General features: G+C 38.0%; 1 protein-coding gene across 16 annotated transcripts in view; it reads left to right on the top strand.

The window, feature by feature from the left end:
- plekha5 (pleckstrin homology domain containing, family A member 5) overlaps window positions 1–25,376 on the top strand; it is a 259,844-nt gene that overhangs the window by 134,067 nt on the left and 100,401 nt on the right. For 14 of the 16 annotated variants that reach the window (XM_059654696.1, XM_059654679.1, XM_059654681.1 and 11 more), the window contains one exon: window positions 17,109–17,192. In XM_059654696.1, the coding sequence (XP_059510679.1) occupies window positions 17,109–17,192 (84 nt within the window). Of the gene's footprint in view, window positions 1–12,030; window positions 12,050–15,237; window positions 15,377–17,108; window positions 17,193–25,376 lie in introns of those variants that run through there. The other 2 variants (XM_059654691.1, XM_059654689.1) reach the window with 2 other exon arrangements.

Genomic DNA, 25,376 nt, shown 5'->3' on the forward strand with positions numbered 1-25,376 from the left:
CAAAAACTTCATCAGTTTCCAAATTCTCTTACCTCTTCTGCCTACACTCCTGCAAGAATTACCTCTTAATAGATTATGATAACTTGGGTTTTGCTGGTCTTCCACCCATTCGCGATTTTGTAATGCCACCTGTCTTGGTTCAATAGTTTTACCATGGCAGGCTTAAACCCAATGTTGTGCAGCAGATGTCAGTCATACACAACACTCAGCTTGGTTTAATGAATAGCTTGACACATCCAGGACAAAGTAGCCTGTTTGATTGGCACCCCATCTAATACTTTCAACATTCATTCCATCTAATACTGACGTGCAGTTGCAGCAGTGTGTATTAGCTACAAGATGTACTACCCAATAAAGCATCAATATTTCTTAAGTAGGACCTTCTGACACCACAAACCACATATCATCCTAATTTGAAAATATATTGTTGTGCCTTTACTGTTGCTGGGTCAAAATTCTGGAACTTGCTCCTCAACTGAACTGTGGGTGCGCCAACATTGCATGGACTGCTGTTCAAGCAGGCAGCTCACTACCACTATCATCTCCAGGGCAATTCGAGAAAGGCAATAAATTCTGGACTACATGACCAACATTGCCAATATCCTATTAACAAATATCTTCTAAAATGTTTGGTTGGATACATCCAGTTGCTTATTCTTCATACTCCACCCCGACCATTATTGACACTTGACATCAATTTAATTTCAACACCTGACCAAACACTCCAGCCATGGAGTAATTGGAACTATGTCATATAAATCTAGTACCAAACTTGGGTGATGCCTTTACACATGCAGCCATTTAAGAAGGATACAGCAGTGATATTGTGGGCTTGCCATCGCAGCAAAGTTCCCTTCCAAACTACAAATCATCCTGACGTGGGCATGCAATGCTGCTGGGTTAAAATGTTGGAATTTCCTAACTCATGTCATTGTGGCTGCATCTTATACACAGAATCAAAATGATTGCATTAGAAAGCCCAACATCATCCCCTTGGGCTAAATCTGGACGAGCCTTTGTCACCATTATCCTATAGGCAATTAAAAGGACATTTAAAAAAAACATACAAAATATATTGATTGTAGATGTTTAATACCAGATGGTGGATCATTCTGATTTGTGCATTTATGCCACTACCTCTTTGTGAGTAATGAGACTGTATCATAGCAACGACATTTCTTTCGTGGAACGTAGACAGCAGCCATTATGTACTTTGAAAAGCAATAAAATGGCACATGTCAAGTTTCATAGTGCCTAGGAAAATCTTATTAAGATGTTAAAAACAATATGCAAGGACACTGGGAAAGGCAGGGAAGTAGCAATAAGTCTTAAATCAGTTTTGAAGTGCTGGTGCAAACACAATGGACAAAATGGTCTCCTTCAGTTGTGTAACACCTCTGTGATTCTCTGATGTTAATTGATCAGACTTCCAATTGCAAATTGAATCACATTCAGAGCAAAGGACAACCAATGTGACTTCTATGGCGAAGTAGCATGTCAGTGAGTAAAGTGAGAAGTGTTTTGCCAGTTCATTGCAATTGATTTCATTGTGTTTGTTTAAAAATGTATTGATATTTCCAAACAGTTGGTGTGGGAGATGTACATTTTAAGGCATTTAATTTTTTTTCAAGTTTTATTTTTCAGAACATTGAACACACTGTGAGAACTAACACAAACATTTTCTGTTTCCCATTTATTAGCTACACAATATTAATCTGAGCTGGCTTTCATTCAGAATAATATGTTACTCTTCATTTTAAATGATGACATTCTGTATTAATCTTTGGGCGTGTTTGCTATACAGGACACCCAAAATCCTCTTACTGATTTTGCTAGACTGTTGAAATGAACTAACTCATGACTCATCCAATTATTTCGCAGTTGTTTACCTAAAATTTTCAGTGGTAATTGTGATTTATGTTCTATCTGCACTCATAGAACAGCTTACTCCTTGGTTTTGTGGAAAACCATGTAAGTGGTATTCATATTGGGGAAAGATAAATTATTTGAGTCATCAATGGTATTAACATAACATTACTGAAACTGCAGGAGAGATCTAAATGTTGCGAGATGGTATTTTAGGCCTTATTTATATGATTCAGTGATGCAAGGTCATCTTATTCAGTTGATGTATGCTACACTGTACAGCAGCATTTTATCTTTCACAGTGCCTCTGGGCAATGAGAAACTTGCTGGTGATGGATTCTTTTTGTTAGTATGATAGCCTGTCACAGTTTTGTTAACCAATCATGTCACTCATGTTCTCATCTATTAAGTTTGATAGCTGTTTTAAAACACATTGATTTAGCCTACCATTGATGCAGACTGAATTTCCACAACACTGGATTGAACAATGGATGTGCCTTTTGAAATCATCAGACTTAAAAATGGTGCAATTATCAGGTGATGCAGTTCCTTCTCAGTTACCATCTATTTCAGTGTTACAACATGGAAACAACTAAACCAAATCAACATTTCAGCCTGTCCATGTGCAAAACAGTAAAATGAAAACCTTCAATGACCCTCAAAATTGACTGCAATATTTCCTTACCAGACTTTTTGAAGCTGATCCCAGACTCTGCACATAAGCAATTGTAAACGTTGGTTTGTAGCTTAAACAAAAAAATTCAGCAATTTATTGACAGTAAAATAACTTTAGCAAAGCAAAATTAAACAACAACGTCATAGAACATTACAGCACAGTACAGGCCCTTCGGCCCTCGCTGTTGTGCCGACCTGTCATACCGATCTCAAGCCCATCTAACGTACACTATTCCATGTACGTCCATATGCTTATCCAATGATGACTTAAATGTACCTAAAGTTGGCGAATCTACTACTGTTGCAGGCAAAGCATTCCATTCCCTTACTACTCTCTGAGTAAAGAAACTACCTCTGACATCTGTCCTATATCTTTCACCCCTCAATTTAAAGCTATGCCCCCTCGTGCTTACCGTCACCACCCTAGGAAAAAGGCTCTCCCTATCCACCCTGTCTAACCTTCTGATTATTTTATATATTTCAATTAAGTCACCTCTCAACCTTCTTCTCTCTAACGAAAACAGCCTCAAGTCCCTCAGCCTTTCCTTGTAAGACCTTCCCTCCATACCAGGCAACATACTAATAAATCTCCTCTGCACCCTTTCCAAAGCTTCCACATCCTTCTTATAATGCGGTGACCAGAAGTGTACACAATACTCCAAGTGCAGCCGCACCAGAGTTTTGTACAGTTGCAGCATAACCTCTTGGTTCCGGAACTCGATCCCTCTATTAATAAAAGCTAAAACACTGTATGCCTTCTTAACAGCCCTGTCAATTTGGGTGGCAACTTTCAAGGATCTGCGTACATGGACACCGAGATCTCTCTGCTCATCTACACTGCTAAGAATCTTACCATTAGCCCAGTACTTTGCCTTCCGGTTACTCCTACCAAAGTGCATCACCTCACGCTTGTCTGCATTAAACTCCATTTACCACCTCTCAGCCCAGCTCTGCAGCTTATCTATGTCTGTCTGCAACCTACAGCATCCTTGGTCACTATCCACAACTCCACCGACCTTCATGTCGTCTGCAAATTTACTAACCCATCCTTCTACGCCCTCATCCAGGTCTTGTATAAAAATGACAAACAGCAGTGGACCCAACACCGACCCTTGTGGTACACCACTAGTAACTGGTCTCCAGGATGAACATTTCCCATCAACTACCACCCTCTGTCTTCTTTCAGCAAGCCAGTTTCCGATCCAAACTGCTATATCTCCCGCAATTCCATTCTTCCGCATTTTGTACAATAGCCTACTGTGGGAAACCTTATCGAATGCCTTGCTGAAATCCATATACACCGCATCAACCGGTTTACTCTCATCTACCTGTTTGGTCACCTTCTCAAAGAACTCTGTGGTTTGTGAGGCATGACCTTCCCTTCACAAAACCGTGCTGACTATCCCTAATCAATTTATTCTTTTCTAGATGATTATAAATCCTATCCCTTATAACCTTTTCCAACACTTTACCAACAACTGAGGTAAGGCTCCCTGGTCTATAATTACCAGGGTTGTCTCTACTCCCCTTCTTGAACAGGGGAACCACATTTGCTATCCTCCAGTTGTCTGGCACTATTCCTGTAGACAGTGACGAGTTAAAGATCAATGCTAAAGGCTCGGCAATCTCCTCCCTGGCTTCCCAGAGGATCCTAGGATAAATCCCATCCGGCCCAGGGGACTTATCTATCTTCACCCTCTGTAGGATTTCTAATACCTCTTCCTTGTGAACCTCAATCCCACCTAGTCTAGTAGCCTGTATCTCAGTATTCTCCTCGACAACATTGTCGTTTTCTAGAGTGAATACTGTTGAAAAATATTCATTTAACGCTTCCCCTATCTCCTCTGACTCCACACACAACTTACCACTACTATCCTTGATTGGCCCTAATCTTACTTTTGTCATTCTTTCATTCCTTAAATACCTATAGAAAACATGCCGTCTAATCATTTAAACCCAACTAAGCTTTATTTTCAATAAAAACCAAAAGGACTGAGGACGCTGGAAGTCAAAAACAAAAACAGAAATTTCTGGAAAAGCTTAGTAGATCTGGCAACATCTGTGGAGAGAAATCAGAGTTAATGTTTTGAGACTGATAACCCTTCCTCAGGACTGAATGTAGCTAGGAAAATGTAGGTTTTATTTTATGCTTAAGATAGGGTGGGGGGGGGGGGGAGAGTAAGGAATAAATAATAGGTGGAGATAGAGCCAAATATAGAGAAAGACAGTTGGTCAGAAAAAGGAGTGGATAATGATCAACCTAGGACGATGAATAGCTATTAATTGAGACTGTTAATGGCTAACAATGGCTTGTATGTAATAGCAGACTATATGACAACAAGGCCTGGAGTGTGGGAATTAGGCTGAAGACGTGGGAGAAGCTCAAGCCGTGAAGTTTTTGAACTCTATGTTGAATCCAGAAGGCTATAGAGTTCCTAAGTGGTAAAGAAGTGCTGAACTTTGGAGCACTGCAGCAAGCCTAAGATGGAGATAGATAAACAGGAGGCTGGAAGAACGCTGCAAGCCAGGCTGCTTCTGGAGGAAAGGAGAAGCCAATGTTTTGGTAACTGCCCTTCATAAAGACTAGATATAGAGGTTTCTGGGAGCTGCAGTTAAAGAATGGGGGAGGAGGATAGTAGAATGGTGGTGTTAGATGGACACCAGTAATCGGTACAATCTGGTTGGTCAATGGGAGGGATGAATCCAGTGGTAGCTGGAAGGAAGGGTCAGCAGGTGGGATGGAAGGCAGGCCTGGAAAGGGTGCTGAGGGATGAGTGGGAAGGTTATTTGAAATTAGCGAACACAGTGTTAAGCCCTCCAGGCTGTAGGGTGCTCAGGCAGAAAATGAGGTGGTGTTCCTCAAATTTATGTTGTGATTCACTGCGACACTGGAGGAGGCCAAGGATGGACATGTTGGAGGGGGAAATGGGGGTTGCAGTTGAAATAGGTGATTACCGGGAAGATGGGCTGGCCATTTTGGGCCAAGTGAAGATGCTCACCAAAACGGCCACCTTGTCTATGTTTGGCCTCACCGATATAGAGAAGACCACACCTCAGCCTTATTACATAAATGGCAGACAAGCGTTCGGTCTAAATAGAAGAAAATAGTAAAACTGGCCAGATTACTTAACTGGTTTTCAAGACGCATTGTCCCACGTGCATAGCTAATTGTTTCTTTGTTGATTTGCTGAAGATGCCAAGCAGGGTTACCTTTTCTATTCCACTCTTATGAAGTCAGTAATACTCTTAATTTCTATACCCTGACCTTCCAATGGCTGATAATGGGAGGTTAGGCAGGGAGTTATCAAATTTCATGCTGTAGCATCAACAGCTAGACATCTCCCAGAAAACAGTCAAAAACCCAGTTTCAACTCTGGCCTCTCCCTGCCAGACTATCTCTCCACGAGGTTCTAGTTATCATTCAACCTCTGGCACCTACTTGAACATAAGCTGTCTCCCAGACTTGCTGGAACTAGTTCCTACTACTGACCATGCTAATGGCCAGACATCTATCTGTTTGAATGAACTGTTCTCCTCTGGTGTGAAAAAGTCTGATGATCCTCTTCATCAAGAATCAACCTGCAATCAACTTCCAAGCCTAATGCCACAAACAGACGCCAGCTTGTTTGTCTTTCTTTTTAATACATGCTTTTGCTCACAGACTAAAGCCCATCTTCAGTTCATAGTTCTCAGTTCACAGCTCCAAACCAGAATTGATTAAAGAATAAAATAACACTAAAGAAAAATTAGTGATGGCTCTACCAACAGAAACACTTACACCTATTTGTGGTTCATTTGTTAACACATCAACTTGAGCCAGAGAGGAAAAAAGGTTATTTATGAAACTGATTAAAATACATCCATAGAGGTTTGAATCATGCTGCTAATATAGGCAATGTTTCAAGTACAAGCTAAGTCTATTCAAATGAGTGCAAAAAGTAGGGGAATTCAAAGCTTTGGCTGACAAAGATGATGGACAATATGAAGAAACAAGTGTGACAATATGTCAGGTGAGCCCCTGAGCAAAACTGAGAACTCATACAAGAAATGAAGAGGAAAATGCGACTGGCAAAGAAAATATGAGAATAGAATGCATTTATTGTCAAACAGTACCCAAAAGAGATTTTCTGGCATAGGTTGTGTGATACACAATGTGAGAATTGTATTTTAATAACAAATCATTTTATTGTTTAGATTTGACCTCATGGCATGTGGAGTTTGATCTGAAGGGGTCTAATGATTATTTGTAAATATTTCTGTAGCCATAGTTGTATCTTTAAAAAAAAGACAGATGTGGGAAAGAGAGAATTCCTGGTGTGTAATGGGATTTGTTTTCTTTGGAAGAATTTTTACAAGCAAACAGTTGTGCGTAACACTTGTGTAAAATGCCAGACTTATTTATTTTCTATTGAACAGGGGAATGCCTTTAGTTTGTAATAAAGCTTTATGTTTCAGTTTTGCAGGGTTTTAGAAGTCTTGGCTGTAACTGGATATGTGAAAAAGAGTTTAGAACTGTTAAGAAGTAGTTTACTTCATTGTAAGGAGTTTGGTTTTAAAGTTCCAGACCAGAAATGTCTGGTTAAATCTCTCAAGGAATTATTTGAAGCTGAGAATATCTAAGCTCAGCTCTACCCAGTCTCAATCAAGAGACAGATTTTTACGACTGGGGAATTGAAGCAACATCTAAATAAAACCCTGTGGACGATAGAGAAAGAACAGAGAAGGTGTCTGAGTACTGAATAGGAATGCTGTTAGGAATAATGGTATTATAGCTTAATGTGGTTTTCAGAATCTTTAAATGTGTGTCATATGTCATAAAATCATGAGAGGCATAGATAAGGTAAATAGGCAAGGTTATTTCCCTTGGGTGGAAGAGCCCAAAACTATAGGGCATAGGTTTAAGGTGAAGGGAAAAGATATAAAAGGAACCTAAGGGGCAGCTTCACCATGCAGAGGGTAGTGTGTTTGAAATGAGCTGCCAGCGGAAGTGTGGAGGCTGGTCCAATTACATTTCAAAGGTATCTGGATGGGCGTATGAATAGGAAGGGTTTAGAAGGATATGGGCCAAATGCTGCCAAATGGGACTAGATTAATTTAGGATATCTGGTCAGCATGGATGAGTTGGATCAATGGGTTTGTTTCTATGCTGTATATCTCTAAGACTCTATATCTATAACAGGTTGGCTTGTTCTATTTCATCTTCATTTGTTTTACACAATAAACATCTGCTTTATTGTTGAACTCAAATCTGCAGAATCACATACTTGTGTTACTACGAAAGATCTTAATATTAAATAGAAAAAAAATGAACATATCAGGTCAGATTTCAGTCTGGGATCTGATTTTTTTTCAGTAGTAATGTCAACTAGAATCAACAATTGGAGACTCTTAATGGGATTTGAATTTACTGCATTTAATAGGGACCTGTGACTCCTTTGTAAAATAATGGGTACCTAATCGTTCTGGACATAACTTCATCGCAACAAAGCTGTTTTAATATTGGTATTTGAAGAAGGCTTTGAATGTTGCTAAGGGTTTTCTGAAGTGGAAGATATAACAGTGGATGACTTGAAATCTTTAAGTTAAGTTGACTGAGTTGGCAAATTGAACATGCTTCTATTGTAATAAGACTAGACAAAGCAAAGCCAGTTACTGGAAATTAGATAGGATCGTAGCAGTAGTCAGAGGAGAAACAGGGTTTGTTTGGGACAAGGTGGGAGAAATCCCAGTATGTGCCTCCTCATGAAGATTTATGGACCCCAGCAAGACTATCATTTCAATTACTTTGGGTGTTTACTGAGAGTTTTGCTTCAGGTTAGATTTTGTTTGTGGCGCAGGTCACTGAGAGAAGGTGGACAAAGTAAGTAACACTTGGGTATGTAGTTTCAACAGACAGAATGCTAACTATATTTCATACAGTTTAAAGTTTGTGAGGGCACTGAAATCAAAAGATTTTTCCATTTGGCTGCAAGTTAGAACAGTCGATAGTGGTCCTCACAGTTACGAAGTATAAGAGAGCAAACAGCAGGGTAGCTTGAGTGTATCAAGAAAGTAACCAGAGTAAGTGCCTGACATGTTGACAGTTAAGAGGTAGGAAACAAAGAATATTGCCTCTGAGTACAGCTGGAGGAGAATTGAACTCAATTCCAGAGGATTGTGGCACACTTTTGGGTGGTCCCAACAGAAGGAGTTGACTCCAAATTAAGAAAATTATTGGGGAAAGTAAGGAATAAAACTGAGTGCATATCATATGTCGTTATAAACCATATTTAGTTAATGTCATTTTAGTGATGTAAAGTGTGGACTGTTAACATTCAGACCTCATTAATTTAAAAGTCTTAGACTTTGGTTTGAGAGAAACCGGTTAAAAATGACCTAGAATTCTTAATAGTGGCTGTTGATGTCACGTGAACTGAAAACATAAACTCCTGATCTCAACAGAAATTCATTATTGGAATGTCTGAATAAAATGGCTGAACTTTCCACCAGACCCTCATAAAGGCTGTTCAAGAATGTACTTTCGTGTCCAGGAAATTATTGCTTGGAATGGATATTTCACAATGAGATCATTCAGTGTCTCTGGGGACAAGAGTACTCAACTACAGGTGTTGCTGAAACAAACACATAATCTGAAATATGTTATGAAAAGAGAATCATTGAAACCCCCTTTTTGTATATCAAGGATAACAAAACAATTCTAAAAATGCGTTACTTGAAACTCTTTGCTAAAACTGAATTGTCTCCAATTAGGCCAACAGATAATCATCGTACATTGATGCCCGCCACATCTGACAAGTCATTATTAGAAAGATAGTAGAAACTGCCGATGCTGGAGAATCTGAGATAACAAGGTGTAGAGCTGGATGAACACAGCAGGCCAAGTGGCATCAGAGGAGCAGGAAAGCTGACGTTTTTGGTCTAGACCCTTCTTCAGAAAAGAAAAAGGGTCCAGACCCAAAGCGTCAGCTTTCCTGCTCCTCCGATGCTGCTTGCCCTGATGTGTTCATCCAGCTCTACACCTTGTTGTCTCATTATTATAAACTTGTTTTGTTGCAGAAAAGAATTAATTTCTTGTAAAGTCAGGTACGTTGCACACGAGCAATTTTGAGAGAACACTTAGTGAGACAGTGTGCATATTTTTGGGAATTTGCAGCACCATGGAAATTCAATGTAGAGTGGAAAAGGTGATTTTTTTTCTGTTTAATAGTAAGTTTCCTTTTGTACTTTACAATTTGTGAGCCTATATTTTTTTCAGATTCAACTGAGCAGAGGCAGGAGAGTCCAAGTTTAGTAGCCATGGCTTCAGGGGATCTGCTGACTGTGAAAACAAATCAAACAGTTCTATCACGGGAACGTGGTGTGTTGATTGATTCATGATTTTAAAAAGTGTATTTTTTGAAAGAGGAGATTAACTGAGAAACAGCAAAAATAAGTTAAAGTCAGAGACAACATAGTAAAGAAATGTAAGTAAGCAAATTCGCCAAAAGAAATTGCAGTTAATCTAAGGGAAGTACATTAATATTATTTTTACATACACTTTTAAAAAAATTATAATGCTTGTAATTAATATGTTTAAAGGAAGTCCTAACAGCAGAACTCACCCCTCTGGTACATTTCCCCTATGCTAAATGGCAAATCTTGGAATCTTCAGTTGCCTCAGGTGATCAGAAGTAGGAAATTTGTCCAGCCACAGCTCCTAGTAAATTGCATTTGGAGCTAGAGATGCAGATGGATTCACTATGGAGCATGAGTGATGCTCAGTGAGGTAGTTACACCACAGATAAAGACTGAACTGACAAGGGCATGGATAACCACCAGCACGTGCAGAGGAATGCAAGTTGTGCAGGAGTACCCTGTGGCCTTCCTTTTTCTAAAAGATGCATTGTTTTGGATCCTGCTGGGGGAGATGGCTGTGCAGGAGAAGGAAGTGGAAGCCAACTTCATGCCACCATGTGTAGATCTCCTACATCAGAAGGGATGAAGAAGAATCGCAGGGTTATAGTGGTGGAGGATTCAAATTTCAGGGGAGCAGTCAGGAATTTCTGTCGCTGCAAAAGAGTGTTTTGGGTGGTACATTGCCTCCACCTTGCCAGAGTCAACGGTGTCACTAAACGATTTCAGGGCATTCTGAAATGGGAGGCAAATGGTCAGGGACCTGGTACGAATGACACTAGTAGAAAAAAGATGAGGTTCTACAAGCAGAATTTAGGGACTTGGGAAGTAGATTGAAGACCAAGACCCAAAAGGTACTCATCTAGATGGTAAGGTTCAGGGAAGGCTGATTTTAAGAAAAACAGATATGATTTGGCCAGAGTGGATTGGTAGTAGATACTTTGTGTAAATCTGTGTCAGAGCAATGGGACACCTTCAAGAAGGAAACAGAGTAAAGGGTCACCACATTTCCAATAAAGATAAAATGTGGGACCAACAAATCCAGTGAACCTGGATATCGAGTTATGTACAGAATTTGATAATTACTGATGGTTCCTTCGAAAGGGTTAGCATAAAGTTTTCAAGATGTGAGAGTTAGTGTGCAAGGTTGGGAAAAGGTGTCATGCTTTTTTAATTTTCCTTGTTGAGTGAGTTCTTTTTGATGTGAATAATATGGAAGTTTACTATGGAGGCAATGGGGATAACAATTCCACCAAATTCTCGAATGCTAGCCTGTTGTGGTGTTCCACATTTTGGTGTTGCAACATCAATTTGCATTTTTAGGTATTTCTTGTCTCAGTTTTGTTGTAAATTCAGTAAAACTTTACTTCATAATGCTCCTTGAAGCACTTTGAAATGTTTTATTGTGTTAAAGATGCTATCCGAATACATGTGCATAAATGATTTAACTGCCAATTTAAATTCTTGGTCCAAATCCTCAGCAGGATTATTTTTAAACATTTTGGGCTGTTCTTCATGAAGATTATTCACATAAGCAAACAGACAACAGTTTTTCTTTTGTTTATGTTAGATTACATTGGTATGATTTACATTATGAATAACGTATTATTTGCCACATACTGGGGGAGGGTATGTGTGCAAATGTACTTATGACTTCAGTGATTAACATGAGAGTTCAGAATCTGCAGGATGTTTTTTTGGCTTGAAACATTTTCTGCAAATGCAGCAGTCTTGAATCTTGGTAATGATCCTGAAGTTCAGATATGGTTAAATCCCCTGAAATGAAGCTCCTTATGACAAATCCTCCAATGTGCTCATTTCAAGAACATCACTGCTTAAATAGAGTGGAGAGTCAGATACTGAAGAATTTCTAGGACTTTGAAAAATGTGCATTTTGAGGCAAGATACTTGTTATTGATGTTTTTCTACTGCCGCTCTGTTGAAATTTGATACTGCAGCTATTTTAATAGTGCTGTTAAATTAGTCAAATAATTATGAATTATGAACAGTGCACATTCTACAATTTATTACAATCAAAACATAGTCCTTGCTAAGGATTATCTGAAGATGCTTCCTCTTGCAATTACAACCTTGGGAGGAGCTGTTTGATCAAAAGGTAACACTACTGCTGAGGTTTCTTTATTTGATGGAGTGTTTCAACCTCCAAGTTATCTGAATTTATTAATGATGTATTAAAATTAACACAGTTTGATTCCTCCTGGTTGTTAAAGATTTGAAACTGATATTGATTTGTTTTCTTATTAATAATATTCATAAGGAATTCAGAGATGCTTTCAAAAACGTCATGGAGAGACCTCAGATAAGAGGTTATTGCTTTCCTCATTTGGAATAAGCTTGGCTCTTGCCTTAAACTTTCATATTTGTAAGCGATTTGTGTCTATATTTTGGGAAAAAAATGTTCCAGCAAACAAATGAATTTGTTGCTGGATTTTATAATTTTTTAACTCTTAATACAAAAATAATAAATTGGAAAATAATGCTTTCACAGCTAAAAAGTTATTGCAATGTTAGTACAGGCTATGATTTTCAATCATACCACTAAGCAAAATGTGAAAAATTTTAAACATATTTGATTTAGTCTGATTGTATTTTGAGGAAGGGAATGTGCTATAAAGGAATTCATGCACATTTGAACTGTGTTTCATAATTTACATGTCTGCTATGAACTGCAGTTTTTGCACAAAACACGGTGTTAAAACATGAAATGCATGACGGTTTTAGCCTATAAATTATTTTTCACTTGAATGATTCATATGTAACAGGTGAAAGCAAATGTGTTGTGCTAGTTAATTTGTGATAAGTGAATCATCTACAAAGGACTTCCAAAATAAAAAGTGTTTCATGCTTGCAGTTTTCTTTATTTCGGTTGTAGAAATTGACATTCTGTTACATTGTAAAATGTGCAGTTTCAACTATGAATGTGGCATGGTTGTTCTCAGCAATTTAACTTAGAAACATGATCAACTGCAGTTCAGTCAACAGGGAAAACAATGGTATAGTAGCCAAGTACTTGCATTCACTTAGCGTAGTAAACCTAACCGTGCTGTTCAAATAATCAGCTCACAAATACTAAATTTGGTGTTGTAATCTTAAAAGCAAGTGAAAAGATAAGTTATCTTTATGTTGTTCTTCAAAGCAAACACACATGATAGACATGATTTCTCATTTCCAGCATCTGCAGTTATTTTATTTTTGTTGGATATGGAATTGTATGCAACTGCAAGTTAGTAATTTTTTTCAGGGGAAGGTACGGGAGGTATTTTACAGTGGGCATGAAGACTAGTGGAAGAAAGGAATTTAATCTAGTCCTATTAACAAACGGATTGGGATGTTCCATTGTGTTTTGTGGCTAATTAAGTACTTCTGAAGTATAGTCACTGGTGTGGTGTAGCAAATGAGAGCTCCAACAAACTGTACTGACCAGATAATCTTATTTAGTGTTGTTGGGTGGATGTAGTTTAGGAGTAGTGGCTGATTACTGCCCACTGTCTCTGTTCTGGATGAAACCTGTCTTTGAGGTAGTAACTTTGTCAAAAGCATTTGTACTGTTGTAGATTTGTGTTGTGTGTTCCAGCCCCGATTGAAATTCAGAATCATTGATTGAATGTATTATAATTTATGTTTTTTCTTTCTTTATATAATTAAAAAATGAATTAACCCCCGCCCCCCAAACAACCCAGTAATTCAATATCAAGCCAGAGTAAACAAAAAACACATCCTGTATTTGTTCTAGTTTCCTAGATTCATTTGCATGATTTCTTGTTCTGGAGTTTGGGCAGAGAAACTGATCCTGAGATTGGTCTAATGTCACTATTGTTAATGTATTCGTTGAGACTTGGTATTGTCACTTTGTGCAGTTTGTTTGAGCACAAGCAAATGTATCTTGTTAATTTGGGAATTTAAACGAATGTTTAAATAAACCATATAAAATTGTAACATTTTTACACTATCTGGATTACATTGCCATGTATTATTTTGGATGTCCCATTATTGAAAGGATATTGTAGCCATAGAAAAGTTGCAATGTAAATAATAATGAAAGATATTGTGGGGTGTGAAGGTATCTCAACAATGAGATTTTGTAAATATGGCACAAGTGTTTTCAGAGAGCAAAGTCAAAGGAACTATACTGAAATTACAAATTGAGGTGTGAAAGGGACAGTGAAATATTATTTCTGGTTGGCTAGAATTGGTAATAAGTAGCATAATTTGAGTCAGCATAGACAAAATGGGATGAATGGCCCTCTTCTGTGCTATTTCTATAGTTCTGTGTGCATTTAGGATAAGGATTAAAACAAGATTTTTGCAAGAATATACTACATTTCTTAGAATATATTGCCAGAAGTAACTGTTAAAGCTGAGTTGATATATCTAAATTTCCAAAAGGCCTTCACTAACTGATATGGCTGAAGAAAGGGGAGCCAAGTAATAAGCAACAGAAGAGATAGCTAGCTGACTGCTAGAGAAAGCAGACAGTATGAGTGAAAATATGCAGCTATTCAGATTACTGGGACCACTGTTTCACTATTTATATTTAAAATTTAGGCTTGAAAATGTGTGTTTGATTATAAAATTTGCAGATGACATCAAGTCGAAGTGAACGTCATGAGTCATGGTGGCACAATGGTTAGCACAGCTGCCTCACAGCACCAGGGACCGGGGTTCAATTCCAGCCTTGGGCGACTGTCTGCATGGAGTTTGCACATTCTCCCCATGCCTGTGTGGGTTTCCTCCGGGTGCTCTGGCTTTCTCCCACAGTCCAAAGATGCGCAGGCCAGGTGGATAGGCCATTGCTAAATTGCTCATAGTGTTCAGGGATTTGTAGATTAGGTGGTTTATAGGGGGATGGGTTTGGGGGGGTGCTCTGATGGTTGGTGTGGACTTGTTGGGTCAAAGGGCCTGTTTCCACACTCTAGTGATTCTATGATCTACAATTCTAAATGAAAACATTAATTAACTTGTAAATTGAGCATTAAATTCACAAATTTCAACTAGTGTAAGTTATTACCTTTTGATAAGGAAAGGTATTACTTGGCAAAATAAGAATCAAAATGGAGTCAATGAGGAAAGTGACCTCCAAGTAGAAATGTATACGTCACTAAATTTAATGACAATGATTAATATGGTATGAAATAAAATATGCCAGACATGAGGTTTTATTTTTAGAGGGAGAGAGAATGGAAAATTAGCTATGGTAAGGTAATTTAGCTACAGTAATTTCTATTTTTGTTTTAATTGATTACTTTGTGCTTCTGTTCACTAAGGATGATCTAAGAATATCCCAGAAGTAGAGATTCAAGTGGCTAAGGAGAGTGAGGCATATTAAGAAGGCTGTACTGGAGAAATTAATCGGGTTGAAAATTGATAATTTCCCAAGATCTGATGGTATACATCCCAGAGTGTTGAAGAGGTGGCCATAGAGGTAGTTGATGTATTTATTATCTTCCAACATTCTAAACATTCTGTAATGATTCATGCACATTGGAAGGTGGCAAGTGTCACTCCAGCCGTTTTGAGAAAGGAGCCAGACAGAAAACAACCAACTAGAGACCTACTAGCCTTATATCAGTAGGAGGGATAATGCTGGAGTCTAATATAAATGGTGAGTTAAATAGATGCCTGGTTGATAATGACCTGACTGGGTATAGGCTTCATAAATTTGCAGTTGGAAAATTGTATTTGATGAACTTTTCGGAGTTGATTGAAGATGTTAGTAACAACACTGATAAGGAAGAGTCCAGAGCATGTGGTGTACTTACATTTTCAGGAAGCTTATGATAAAACTCCCCAAAAGGAGGCCAATTAGAAAGATTAGGGTAGGAGGTAATTTGATGGCACGGATTAATGATTAGCTAATATACAGAAAACATAGAAGGAATAAATGTTTCATTCTCATGTTGACAGGCTGTGGCTGGTGGGTACTGTAAGGATCAGTACTTGGGCCCCGGATGTTCACAATATATGATCAATGGTTTGGATTAAGTACAGTATTTCCAAATTTGTGGTTGATACAGAGCTAACTGGGAATGTATATTGTGAAGAGGGTATAAAGCTGCTTCAGGAAGATTTGCACAGGTTTATTGTGTGGACAAAAACATGGCAGATGGCGTATAATGTGAAAATGTATGAAGTTATCCGCTTTTACGGGAGAAACAGATGTGCATAGTATTGCTTAAATGGTAAGATTTGCAAAGGGACTGAGATGACCTTGATGATAAGTCACTGAGAACTGTAATCAAGTGCAGCAAACTATTAGGAAGGTTAATGGAGAATTGGCCTTTATTGAAAGATGATTTAAATACACTAGTGAAGTCTTGCTTCAGTTGCACAAGAGTTTGGTTAGGCCACACGTTGCGTACTGTGTGCAGTTTTACTCTTTGTCTCATGATATTCTTGCCATTGAGGGGGTACACATTTAATGTAAAGAATGCACAGGATCTACCTTAAGCAGATATGCCCAAGCAAAAAGGTTCAGTGCTTCCAACCATACATCTCTTTTTTTTTCCATGTTCATACAGCTTATTGGTTTACAGTGCAAAATATTATCAAAAATAGAAATGCTGAACTCACTAAGCAGATCAGTCACTATCTAAGAAGAGAGTAGAGAAGCTGACATATCAACTGTCAGCTAGATCATTCTTCAGAACTGTTCTATTGAGGAATCTACTTCTGAAGCATTAGATCATCTGTTCTCAAATAGGCATTGGTTGTTTAAAGCACTTCCTGTCTGTTTTAGGTTCCAAACAGCTGCAGATATTTGCATTTTGTCCTTTGAATGATAGGCATTACTAATTTATCTGATTTGAGATCCTATTATGAAGTCATTTGAGATCATTCATGTCTGAAAGAGAAAGTTGTATACTGAGCCTTCATGTTCCTTTGTTTAGCATGACACAGGTTTATTCAGGTTATAATTACTAAATAAATTCACTATAACCAGTCAAATTAATGGAAATTCAAACGAGGCATGTCTATCATTTAAGGATAAGAGATGATTGCAAAGTAGGAAGTCGACTGATTTACCATTTGAAATTGTGTCCATTAGAACATTGTGCAAAATGAATTGAAATGTTTATCTTCATGAAAGTTGAAAAATAATGATTAAGGCATTGAGATCACAAATTGAGATCATTTTCATTTTCTTTCCCCTGCAGCCATAATGAATGGAAGGTAACTTGCAAGCATCCGGTGACAGGACATACATCGCAAGAAAACTGTATATTTGTAATGAACGACGAGTAAGTGTTTTACTTGTGTTTTTAATCATGATTTATTCAAGCAGATTATGACTATAAAACAATATATAAAATGTTTAATCTGTTGCTTCAGAAATATTCATGATGTCTGCCTTAATTAATTTAACACAGATGTTTTGAACATTTGAGTTCTGTGGTTTAGTTCCTGAAGTGGTTTTTTTTAAGTGAATACATTTTTTTATTCTGGGAAGACATCTCTAAAAATCCTACACAGTAATTGAAAGTTCTGCAAAACATTCAAAGCATTTAATTATATGACCATAATTATATCCAAATGTTCTCTGACTCAGCATATGCCAAATTTCTCTGACCATAATTCATTTGCTATTTTAGCTGAAGCTACATGGAAAGCTGATACATCCATGTACTGTATCCAAGAGGGTAAACAAAGTATTATCAGCAATGCATTCATACTTGGTGAGACACTTTAAATCTTGCCCACCCTTTTATTTCTGGAGATAGGAATTTTCCTGGGAAATAGAAACTGCTGCCCAGAACTTGTGCTTCATCTGTCTTCAACAAAAACATGTCAAATTGGCTTCCAACATGTGTGCCAAGTGTCTTAACAGCAGATTGTAAAATGCCCAAGACAACGATCTCTAGTTTCTTGACCCTGCCTGTGCAAAATGTAGATCTCTGTTTCACAGCATTGTTTAAACAGGCCATATTAGAAGATGAAGTATACTTCAGTGGAAGTACCCTTTGAGTATTGCAGATCTTCATTTCAGCTATGACTACAGTAGCAAAAGGGATTCTAAAATTTGCAAAATTTTGATTGGTTAATCATTTATGAAGTACTTTCACGTGGAAATGTGAAACTTATGGCTGTATACTCGCAGTGTTCCATCGAGTTGAAGGATCACCCGCAGGCATTATTTCCATTAGAAATTCAGGCCATGGCAGTCCAATTACATTTAGCTCATACTGATCTTTATGCTTCTCTTATATTTTTCATTGTCATTCTTAAAGACTTGCTTGGTGTACTTTTCAAATTAACGCAGTCATGTATTGAAAGGAAACTTCCCAAAAAGACCTCCCTAATAGGTGTAGGAGTTGAAGGCACTGGCAAGTTTAGCATTTAGGCATACAAGCTAGAGCAACTTAATTTTGAATTTGTGTTGCGATAATTTATCATAACCACAACTGGCATTGGGTTGCTACAATCTCCATTAGTAATCACGTGCTAGTTATCATTCTTGGCAGCTATCATATTGTAAGCGAACAAAGTTTTAATCCAATTGTCAACTTACATGTTTTTCAGGGGAAAATTATTTTTCCCAATGGGTTTAGTGATTCAGATACATCAGTTCAATTGTCACAGTCCTCTATCACCAATACTTTGTTCAACTGGAGTGTGAGAAACTGAAATAAGCTAGACCAGTCATTGAGTAATAGTTGATTGGGCATACATTTAGAAATGAAACGTGACAGTGCAAAACATTGTACCAAGAGTTACTTGTGTCACTTCAAAATAAAACTTTTTAAAGGATAATTGTGCAAAATTCTACTTCCAAAAGCTCTTCGTTTGTCAAAAACTATTTAGCAAGCATCATTCTTGTTCAATGATGACTGGTATTTTTCTCATCTGACGTGGAATTTACTAGAATTTACCAATTGACCTCTGCTTCATTCGTATCATTCTCAGCCTTTGGTTCTAACTTCCCCTTTGGTTTTAAATGGACATAGAATGCCAGTAACATATTTCTGCACATTCATCTTCAGCCACTAAAACACTTCGTTAAGTATAATGTATATTTTCAAGCTACACTTCTTACCCTCAAATGTATTTTAAACTAAAGCTCCTCAAAATATTGTGAAATGTTTCAAGATAACAAATAAAACATTAACTTAAAGATTTGTGCTAAACAGTTGTTATTTCAGAAAAGGCACCTGTCAAAGTAATTCCTTTATGAAACTGATATTTTTCTTTGCATGCAAACAACTTGAAAGTAATGAAATTGTTTTGTGGGTCATTGATGACTGAGTAATAATAAATTGAACCATTTCCATTCTCTCAACACTTTTGAGAAATTAAAGTAAAGCTACATTTGATTCTTTTTATACATGTTGTGATTTTTAGATAGGTCAGTTTAACCAACGTTTATGGGCTATTGTTGTCATCAAAAGTGCAAATCCCATATTGCGCACACAGGCTGAATTTGAGATAACAACCAAATTAGTTTAATTAATAGTTTAATTAATTAGTTACAGTAATGCGATAAGATACTAGCTTTTCTACTATCCTTGAAACAAAAACTTGCCTGAATCCATGGAATTACTGCTAATGGTAAAAGAATCATTTCAAAATGCTACTTTACTCATTGATACATCTTACAGCAGTGACAATGTCTGAAATTTTGCTGCAGCAGAACATCTATTTGTATCCATCCTTTTTTGGCCTTGCTTGTGAACATTTAGGTCTTTGCAATGTGTCATGCTAAAAATATAGAAAAGGAGAGATGATCACATGTACAAACATAGAACTGTACAACACAGAACAGGCCCTTTGGCCCATGATGTTGTGTCCACCTTTCGGGGAGTAATTCAGGAGATGCAGCAGAAATTCATCCTGGAGAAAAAGAAGCAAGGTACAGGGACAATGAGGCTGACTGAGGAAGTCAGGGATAGCAGAAAAGCAAAAGCAAGACCATATAATGTGGTGAAGGGCAGGGAGGAACCAGAGGTCTGGGAAGCTTACAAAGACCAACAGAGGGCAGCAAAAAAAGAATTAAGGAGGGAGAAGATTAAATATGAGGGTAAACTAGCTAGTAATATAAATGAAGATTGTAAGAGTTTCTTTAGATATATAAAGAGCAAAACAGAAGCAAAAGTAGACATTAGACCACTGGAAAATGACAGTAGAGAGATAGTAGTGGGGAACAAGGAAATGGGTGAGGAAGTGAATAATTACTTCATGTCAGTTTTCATGGTGAAAACACGAGTAATATCCCAAAAAATCAGGAGAGTCGGGGCAGAGCTGATTATGGTGGCCATCACCAAGGAAAAAGTGCTAGTAAAACTGATTGGCCTGAAGGTGGACAAATCATTTCGACCAGATGGACAACACCCCAGAGTTCTAAAGGAGATAGCTGAAGAGATAATAGAAGTATTAGTGGTGTTCTTTCAGGAATCGCTCGAATCAGGGAGGGTCCCAGAAGATTGGAAAATGGCTAACACGCCATCCCTGTTTAAGAAGGGAATAAGGCAAAAGATGGAAAATTACAAGCTGACTACCCTAACCTCGGCCATGGATAAGATTTATGAGTCCATTGTAAAGGATGGAATTTCTAAATATTTGGAAGTGTACAGTAAAATAGGGCAAAGTCAGCATGGTTTCATCGAGGGGCGGTCATGCCTGTCAAATCTGCTAGAATTCTTTGATCAAATAATGAACAAGGTAGACCAAGGAGAGCCAATGGATGTTATCTACCTGGACTTCAAGAAGGTCCTTTCATAAGGTGCCACACAGGAGGCTGCTGAGCAAGATAAGGGCCCTCGGTGTTAGAGGCAAGGTGCTAGCATGGATAGAAAATTGGCTGTCTGGCAGAAAGCAGAGAGTGGGGATAAAAGTGTCTTTCTCAGGATGGCAGCCAGTGACAAGTGGTGTTCCACAAGGGTCAGTGCTGGGACCACAACTTTTCACTTTGTACATTAATGATCTCGATGAAGGAACTGTGGGCATTCTGGCTAAGCTTGCAGACAATACAAAGACAGGTGGAAGTACAAGTAGCATTGAGGAGGTGGCGAAGCTGCAGAAGGATTTGGACAGGTTAGGAGAGTGGGCAAAGAAGTGGCAGATGGAGTACAACGTGGGAAAGTGTGAGGTCAAGCACGTTGGTAAGAAGAATAAAAGCATGGACTATTTTCTAAACGGGGAGAAATTTCAGAAGTCTGAAATGCAAAGAGACTTAGGAGTTCTAGTATAGGATTCTCTCAGGGTAAACTTGCAGGGTGAGTCAGAAGTCAGAAAAGCAAATGCAATGTTGGTATTTATTTTGAGAGGACTTGAATATAAAAGCAAGGATGTACTTCTGAGGTTTTATAAGGCTCTGGTCAGGCCACATTTGGAGTACTGTGTGCTATTTTGGGCCCCATATTTCAGGAATGATGTGCTGGCCCCGGAGCGGGTTTAGAGGAGGTTCAGAGAATGGTCCCAGGAATGGAAAGCTTAACTATATTTGCTGGTATTTCCCACATTTTGAGAAGGGATAATTACAGTAATCGCAAGTACTTTTCTAATGATGTAATTAGTTCTAATGATTGCTTGGTCATTCTTCATGGCACTGAAAATTAGCTGTTTAAAAGTTTGACATCTCGTTCCTTGATACTTGCATTGTTTGAGATGATAAAATATTGAATTTTGAGTTTTAAGTTTTTGTTTGTCTTTCTGGCTTTTCTGTTGTCCTCCCATTAATTCTCTTTCTGTATGCATGATCCAAATTTTATTTCACTCTTCTACTTAACCATTGTTGTCGAATCTTATGTAAATTTGCATAACATATAATTTTGTACGGGAAAGAGTTGTTGGAGTTTGGGCTGCTTAGTCAGTCCAGTGATTGTCTCCTGAACACATCTGGTAGCTTTTTTTTCTTTCAAGCTTTGAAAACACATCAGGCACTGTATTTGGGAATAGAATACTAAACAAAGCAGAAATATGAATAAATGTTGTTCAGAGCAAAGATAATTGTTGAGATTGTAATTAGCAGGGTTGCAGTCCTGTTGGAGCACACAGAGCACGGCTCTGGCATCCCCAGTGAAAAACAGAGGAAGCTTATTTGTATGACAGTTTAATTTTAAACTGCTCTCACATCTCGAACTTTGGTGCTTATACCTGCTGCTGCTTTGCCAAAAATTAACGGTCCTTTTAAAAAATACCTAAAATTTCAGTGTAGCTAGCTTTGTTTCTCCCTTAACTGCCTCCTAATTGTGCTTCCTTGTCCCATCACTGAGGGTTATCAATTGAACAATTGAAACATGGTTAATGAGAAGTGATCTTCAGCATTTCTTAAGTCTGAACCCTCATTTTTTTGAAGACTTTATCACAGTGAAGAAAATATGACTTCTTTTTACAATATTGTAGCCTTTCTTCCTGGCTCTGCTTTAAAAATAACTTAGATACTGATATAATTTTTCTCACTTTTTGAATCATTGCACCATTATTTGCAGTCATTAATTGCAGAAAAATGTAAACTTTATTATTGTAATGAAAATCAACTTGTGACGATACTATGGCTTTAACAGGTGTATTTTCTGCCTTTTTGTTTGAAGAGAAATTTTGAACCATAGGTGTCCAAGCTAATAAACAGCTTGTGAGACCTTGAATTTTCTTTTAAGTTGAACAGTAGAAGCAGCATGAATGGATAGAGCCAGGTTCCCACAGAACCAGGGTTTTAGTTTAGCTCTCGGTATTTGTTGGAGTTTTGAAGCTAAAAGCTTGGATTCTCTCTCTGTTGTCAGAATCATGTGTGAGACAATCTGTTTTTACTGACTTTGCCTTTGCCAAATATCTGATTATGGGATGTTACTATATTGGAAATGTTGCTGTTTAATAATTAAATAATCTGTTAAATTTTCCAATATAGTTAAAGTTATACTTTCCTTTGTTTGTATTTTAACTGTAGTGTTAGAATAAAGTGTGTTTCGCTTAAAGCTGAGGAGTGTGACCAATCAAATTACACCTGGAACACAGCACTTTAAAGAACAATACAGTACTTGCCTTTAAATAAGATAAAAGTTAGGATCTCAACCCTATTTCGTTGATGTATTCGAAGGGGATTTAGTCTGGTCCATTACAAGATCTATAGCAGTCATTCTTTTGATGGAAGGTGGAATTGATGTGGCTACAGGTTCCAAGTTGAACTCAATGATGACACTGATAGTGTGAGAAAGCTTGGAGAGAGTCCATTGAAATAATACAAGGCCTGGTTACAAGATAGTAGCACCAATGAGCTGAGGTAAGTGACGCCACAGGAGTGCAAGTCTGGACTTGGGTTATTTCCTTCCCAGAAGCTCACAGGATTGTAGGCTCCTTGGATGGGGCAGTGGATTACATCACATATGTGTGCGTGTGTCCATGTCTGCCCATCTGTCCCGATCTATGTAGCAGAATCTGATTTCCAGTCATCTCCAATTATCCTGCATTGGATTGACTTTGCTCTGGCAGAACCATATTGCAATTGGTCCTCTGGTTACATGATGTTAAAAGAATCTTGACAAAATTAACTTTGGATCTGGAAAATCAGGATCCTTAAGGACAAACCCGGTAGCAACAGGCCTGAACGTTGCATTGCAATCATTGCCCAGAAACCCTGACAATATGGCAACTTGATTGAGTCATACATAGTGGGCAGGAGAAGGTCAACTCAAAGAACAAAGTAGTGGATGTACCTTCTGGAAAGATAAATTGGAAGGGTCATTGTAGAAATCAAGCTGATTGGCTATCTTAGTGAGGCCCCTTGTGGCGCAAACGAATGGTTCACATCCTTTTCATAAGTGCATAAGCCCCATCCCTAGAAGCAATTGACGGAGCCAAAGAGGACTTCTAATCTAGCCTTGACCACACATTGTCTGTGATTTTCTAAGGGAAATGAGCTGATTCTCCTTGGTGAGTTCACAGCCAGAGTTGATAGAAACCTCTGGAAAGACTTCATTGGCAAGGAAGATGGAAGGAAGGCAAACATTAACAGAGTTCTCTTTCTGACAAAATGTCCAGTACATGGTCTGGTCGTACCCAATTTTGCCAAAATACAAGAGCTCATGACAGCATCCTTGTTCCAGACATTGGTCACAGAGGACATTATCTATTCTCCTGACTGCACTATCCCTGATTATAACTGCATTTATTTTTGCTCACCACTCTTCAGTGGCTCCCTTCCTTAAAAAAAGTTCCTACTGGCCTTTTTTAATCTGTTAAGTATTTCTCCTATTTACCTTTGATCTGAGGGCAGCATGGTGGCTCACTGGTTAGCACTGCTGCCTCATAGTGCCAGGGACCCAGATTTGATATCATCCTTGGGCGACTGTCTGTGTGGAATTTGCGCATTCTCCTTGTGTCTAAGTGGATTTCTGCTCCATTCCGGTTCCTTCCCACAGTCCAGATATATGCAGGTTAGATGGATTGGCAATGTTAAATTGCCCATAATGTCTAGACATGTGCAAATTAGGTGGGGTAGCCATGAGTTTTTAATTTGTTAAATACTTCTCCTATCTACCTTTGATCTCAGAGTAGCTTAGACAGTCAAATTATCATAATTTAAAAAATAGACAAAGTTGTGCAAAGACAGGTGACCACATTGTTGAGACAGCAATCCAAAAAATCCAAATTCCTCAAAGCATCTTTCCCAAATGATAAAGTTACGAATAAGATTTCTGTTTTTGTAATAAACATGAACTAATAGATGAATCACTGTGGTTGCAAAACCCATTTCAGCTTCAAGGTTCTTATAAGCCAATTCGAGGCCCTTCTTATTGCCAGTTATCTGCAGGGAGAAAGTTCTGTGTGAATAGGGTTCCGCCCATAGGCATTCCCCCCTGTACAGTGCACATCTTCTGAAGCACCTCAACCCCTCTTCAACTCTCATGCTTCTGTCTATATCTCTGTATTGATCACTTCCATGATTTGTTTTGCAATTATTCTTTGTGTTTGGCCAAATGCTTTCTATATCTTAACTGTCTCACTGTTGGTACTATTTTCTGGTCAGGGGTTGTCAGGTCACATGGATTAGCATTGCTTGCTACCCAAGAAAATGACACTTGATAAAATTTCTTAAAAGTTATTTCCCAAAATTTTTAAACCAATTAAAGATTCTAAGGTTTTGTTTAAATTCAAGATCTCCCTTACTGATGCTGCAATTGTGTTAAATGTTGTCACAACATGTGCAAAGCAGTTTAGCTATTGATGAGTCAAACTTTTCTTTCAAACAAATGTATATGTGAAGATGAAAATTTATCATTTTAATGTTTGAGAACTTTCATCAACATACAGTATCCTGTTCCACCCGTGCACTCTCCCTCACTGCCCTCTTTTAACCTCAGTAAAAGATGCAGTGTTGTCCTTTTTAAAAGTAGAAATATATTTTAACTGTTTTGGCAAATAATGGTGCAATTAATTTAAAACAACTACAAATTTCCAGAGGAATGCTCAATTTATAGGAAAAGATACCATTT

The sequence above is a fragment of the Stegostoma tigrinum genome, chromosome 25, assembly GCF_030684315.1.
Source record: "Stegostoma tigrinum isolate sSteTig4 chromosome 25, sSteTig4.hap1, whole genome shotgun sequence".
In the NCBI taxonomy this organism is placed as follows: Eukaryota; Metazoa; Chordata; class Chondrichthyes; order Orectolobiformes; family Stegostomatidae; genus Stegostoma; species Stegostoma tigrinum.